Here is a 5,318-nt window from a genome sequence, read left to right as displayed (position 1 = left end):
TTATTATTCTGGAGACAGATTTGCTGGCACTGTTTCATCATGTCAGCAACTAATTGGTCTCTTCTTCATATTATGGGAGTCGAATTTTGCAGATATTGGACCTCTTACAGAGTTGTTCCTTGTTCTCCTCATCTTACGTATATTGTCAGGCGAACACTATAGCTCATTTTCTTGCCAAGCTAGCTTTGAGTTTTGACGTTGGTGAGGTCATTTGGATGGAGGAATTTCTCCCCACGTCTCATGCTGTGTTTTCAAACTTTGTTTCTCTTTAATTTCTTCAATGAAAGTTGACTCGTAAAAAAGTAGTTTACTTCTAAAAAAGTAATCTTATATTACCAACAACAATATTTACAATTTAATAAAATTATGATAATTTTGTTAAGACACAATTTAATAAAATTATGAAGATATGCTAAGTAGAGGTATGTGGTTTTGATTCGATTTGGGATTTGCTTAGGAATTGAATTCGAATTGAAATTTTAATATGATTTTAGTTCGGCTCATTATTGTTTCATTTTCAATTTGGTATGAGTCTCGATTCTTTGATTTTGATTTGGTTATGTATAATTCAATTCAGTTCTCGATTTTTAAAATAATTTTATGTAATTATTTTCTTAAAAAGTCATACTTAATTAATATTTAAATTTTAAATTGATTTATTGATATATAATATATCTTTTAGTTTTTTTCTAAATTATATAATATTTAACCATTAGGTGCATATAAATAATTTATGATTAAATATATCATATAATATAATAATATAAATATATCATATAATTACATTTAACTATTTATTAATTATGTAATATTTAAATATAAAATATAAATATAATTCTGAATATATATATAGTATATTTTTAAGATAATTTAATATATTTATAACTAAAATTATTAAAATAATATAAAGAAATAAAATATAATATTAGATTATATTTAGTTTATATATATATATTAAAAAGTATATAAGACATTTAAGAAAATTATAGAAAAACATATGTATAAATTCAATTCTCAATTTAGTTTCGATTGAATATAGTTTTAATTCAATTTCAGTATAATTTTAATTTAATTTTTAATAAAAGATCAAAATAAAATTAAAATATCAAAATAATTTCAATTTAAAATAATTTTTATTGATTCAATATAATTTTTTAATTCGATTGGAGATTAAAAAATGGGGCATATCCCTCATGCTAAGCTATACAATTTATACATACTCTCTACATACATAAGTGTAGTGATGTGAGATCAAAGGACCAAGTTTGCTATTTCTTATAATATTAAAAAAATTGAATAAGCTAAACGGCGTCGTGTCAACAATCTCCAACTCCACGCATCACAGCACTTTGCTACTTGGCTCCCGTGCAAAGACATTTTCCTTGTCCAAAAATCCATCAAACCCCTCAAAAAACCCTAACCGAAAACCTCCAACGCCTAAACTCAAACAACCCATCAATTCAAATGGCAGGAGGCCGATTCAGAGAACTCCTAAGGAAGTACGGAAAAGTAGCTTTAGGTGTCCACCTCTCTGTCTCTGCAGCCTCAATCACCGGCCTCTACATTGCCATCAAGAACAATGTTGACGTCAAATCGTTCTTCGACAAGTGGCATCTTCCCGGAATCTCCACCGATGATTCCAATCACTCGAATCCACCTACCCAACAACAAGAACAACTTAAATCGGACGATGGGTTTGGGATTGAAGACAGGGATAATTCGAGGACTGTGCAGGAGGTGAAGAAGAGGAATCGGACGGCTGAGCTTGCTGCATCCACTGGTGGAGCCCTTGCTCTGGCTGTGCTGTGTAACAAGGCGCTGTTCCCAGTACGGGTTCCGATAACCATCGCTCTTACGCCTCCGGTGGCTAGGTTCTTGGCTAGGAGGAAGATTATCAAGAACAGTGTATGACTTTTATTTTTTTATTTTTTTGGTTTTTAGTTTCTTGCATGTTATTTGGACTTTAAAAAAAAATAAAAAAAAATAGTCTCTTGTTTTCGTTACCCTGTTTTGGTTTATGGTTGGCTTCCTTGTATTGGTAAATGCTGAATGAAACAGAGAGGGAAATGGGAATTGGGATCATCATCATGTGGTTAAAATGTGATATGGTTCTTGGTGGACATTGGTTTATTATCTCAAATGGCAGCAATAATTATTATAAATTGTATTAGTTTTTGATTTCTGTGATGATAAAGAGAATCCGGGTTTAATTTTTATATGGGTCTTTGCGGTTTTTGATTGTTGAAGTTTGTAAATATTCCAATCGTATGATCACTTGGAGATATTAGCATCCTCAATGATTTACTGAGGTGAAATTGGATTGGAAGAATGGGGATTTTATCAGGTTTAGTTTTTTTTTTTTTCTCTTTTGAGGGAAGAGTAGGTTAAGCTGTAGATCTTTGCAGGAACAACTAGGGTGATTTTGTGGATCTAGTGGACCTAATATTAAACATTAAAGAGTGGTGGAACCTAAATCAAGTTTTGTGATTATCAGAATAATAATTTGAGAGGAAAGAAAACGAGTGAAGAAGCATAAATTCTTAAAATTTTCGTTTTGCTCAGTTTTTTAAGTTGTCAAAGATAAAGTGTGAATCTTAGAACTGCCATTTCACAATTCAAATGTGGATCACCCTCATCACTTACTGGATTGGGTTTCTCATGGTCAATGAATCTGGGATTTTTTTTTTTTGGTTATTCTTACTTTGAAATGCTATTTTGCAGATTATCTCATTACACTTTAATTGATGATTTTAAAGTATATGATTATTGCATATGATATGCAAAGATAATCCACCAGAAATTTATTGTTTGCTGAAGTAAATTAAATAGTTGATTGCTGTTAAGCCAAATGGTAGAATAATTGGAGAGATTTTCATTAACTCGTTTGGGAGTATGAGAAGAATCTCCAATAAGTTTGAAAAGGTATTACTGTTAGGGGTGTGGTTTGGATTGTTTGATATGTTCTTGTAGTAAATAAAACCAATTTTAATGTCAGTGAGAATTAATGATCTTTTGCTGTTGATATCTATGCAGCAGTCTTTTTGCATTGCTCCATCAATGAGAAGCCAATTTTTGTATTTGACTTGAGCAACAACTCAAGGAAAGATGTTCCTTGAATTTATAAATTCTACTTTGTTGGATGTTGGAATTCCTCATTCAATGTTCTTTTTTAACATCATAATAATTTGTGAATGGTATCATTTACCTCCTTAAAAGTGATTCTTGAATGTTTGATGATAATAAGTGCAGTAAACTCTTTAGGTAGAGTAGCGAGCTTCTGTTGCTGTGAGATATGCATAAACATGCTTCTTGTTTGCAGTTTATACTTGTCTTCTTTTTATGTTCTTATTCAGAATAATTTTCGCTGATTTTCCTTCTTTGTTACACATATCTCTTACATATGGAGGCTCCAGTTAAACAAGTAGAGCACATTAGGTTAGAGGATAGAAAGAAAAAAAGGGGTAGACCTAAATTGACTTGGAGGAGAGTAGTACAACATGACCTATAAGCATTACATATTTCTGAGGATTTAACCCAAAATCGTTCAGAGTGGAGAAAGCGAATCCATATAGCCGACCCCAAATTTTTGGGATAAAGGTTTAGTTGAGTTGAGTTGAGTTACACATATCTCTTAGACCATTAAGAGTACAAACTCAATAAATAATCTTCTTCTTTTGGCACATGAACCTGTAGATATGAAAGTTGGGTTTTGAACCATTATCTCTTGCTCAATATTATGGAATATTAATCAGAGATTTGTACTAATCTGATGCGGGGCTTAATTTTTTCAATGTTTGAAAATAGTCCAAACACGACTCCCAGTGTCCTAACACGTTTTAACTTCCTGCTTTGTTAAAATACAGCGTAGATGAAGTTTTAGATGGTTTCCAATTTCAATTATATTAGTTTTTAATTTTCCTATTTCATTTAGTATTTATTTAATTTTCATATTCTAATTAGGACTTAGATTTTTTCTTATTTTATTTAGGATTCTTATATTTTCCTAGTTAGTTTAAGGGTCTAAATTCTATAAATACCCCATAATTCTATGTATTAATCATTAAAGGGATGTTCTTGATCAATATAATTTTATTCAGAGTTACCTTTATCTCCATGCTTGTGTATTTTGGTGAGTGTTTTACTTTAAAGTTTAAGTTCCTGCTACGTCATGTAGTATTAGAGTATTAGAGCAGAGAAATCACCTCAGTCGAGGTGGTGATGATAGTTGTTCTCCTGACAATGATCATGCAACTAGAGCCCTTGACTATAGCGACAAAACATTGCAACAATGGGAGCGATTTCTGGAGCAACAGATGGATCTTAGATTCAAGCATACATAGAAACGCTTTGAAGAAATTGCATATCGTCTTGGTGCCATAGGAATTAATACAAACAAGGTTTGGAATGATGATAGAAGGCTAAGAGATGGTGTAGCTCATGGGAACCCTATGAATAGACCTTTCCTCCACATAGGCAATATTTCTATGATGAAGATTCAAAGGAGGAAGATGACTATGCCAATCAGGTTCAATGCCTCAATAGGCATCGGAGGTACGACAATGAGAGGAGTAGAGGCATGGATTATTAGTTAAAAATTGATATTCCTTATAGGGGTCACAACATAGAAGTATTCATAGATTAAATCGCCAATGTGGATAGATTCTTCAACCTTATGGACATAGTATCTGAAAAATGGGTCAAATTGGTGGTATATCCGCTAAAAAGTGGTGCTTCTACGTGCTGGGAGCGACTGTAATTCAAGAGAGCAAGGAAAAGAAAGGGACCAGTTCGTACATGGTGCATAGGGGTGAGCAGATTTCGGTTTAAATTGAAAAATCGAACTAAATAGAATCAATTCGGTTCAATCGGTTTTGTTTTAAAATTCAATCGGTTTGATTTGATTTCATATTATAAAGATTTCAGTTATTTCTATTTGGTTTGGTTTTGAAGAGAAAAAATCGGTTAAACTAAATTGAACTGAATAGTAATTTTATATATTCAAATCGAATCAAATCAAACTGAATCGATTTTTGAATTGATTTATTTTTATTGAGAATTTAATCAAAGTTAAAATTAGATCAAATAACTTGAAAATCAAGTCTAAATTAAAAAAAATAAAAAATCAAAACTGATTGGTTTGAACCGAATCGAATCGAAATAGAGCGGTTCAGTTTAATTCAGTTTTTATCCATTTCTGTTCGATTCGTTTTCTAAAATATGTAATTTGATTTTCATAATTTAATTCGGTTCGGTTTGAACCGAATGCTTACCCTAAGTGGTACATGATGAAGTATGTGCCGAAAGAAGAATTTTTGCCT

The 5,318-nt window shown here is 31.6% G+C and overlaps 1 protein-coding gene across 2 annotated transcripts; it reads left to right on the top strand.

Annotated features, from left to right (window-relative positions):
* The first annotated feature begins 1,338 nt into the window (after positions 1 to 1,338).
* On the top strand, positions 1,339 to 3,346 carry LOC110664428 (uncharacterized). Of its 2 annotated transcripts, none has more exons than XM_021824108.2 (2): positions 1,339 to 1,905; positions 3,037 to 3,346. In XM_021824108.2, exons 1-2 carry the CDS (start codon positions 1,465 to 1,467, stop codon positions 3,085 to 3,087), a joined length of 492 nt encoding a protein of 163 aa, XP_021679800.2. In that variant the 5' UTR covers positions 1,339 to 1,464; the 3' UTR covers positions 3,088 to 3,346. The 2 variants fall into 2 exon arrangements, with proteins under 2 accessions (XP_021679800.2, XP_021679799.2); XM_021824107.2 differs by having other exon boundaries at positions 3,034 to 3,346.
* Positions 3,347 to 5,318: the final 1,972 nt, after the last annotated feature.

This window comes from Hevea brasiliensis, chromosome 6, assembly GCF_030052815.1.
Source record: "Hevea brasiliensis isolate MT/VB/25A 57/8 chromosome 6, ASM3005281v1, whole genome shotgun sequence".
Lineage (NCBI taxonomy): Eukaryota > Viridiplantae > Streptophyta > Magnoliopsida > Malpighiales > Euphorbiaceae > Hevea > Hevea brasiliensis.
The sequence above is the reverse complement of the archived record's forward strand: the minus strand, read 5'-3'. Positions and strand labels throughout refer to the sequence as shown.

Coding starts and splice junctions, on each gene's coding strand:
- LOC110664428 (XM_021824107.2), top strand. CDS start 1,465: ATGGCAGGAGGCCGATTCAGAGAACTCCTAAGGAAGTACGGAAAAGTA. Junction 1,906..3,033: donor GGAAGATTATCAAGAACAGT/GTATGACTTTTA, acceptor ATATCTATGCAG/CAGTCTTTTTGCATTGCTCC.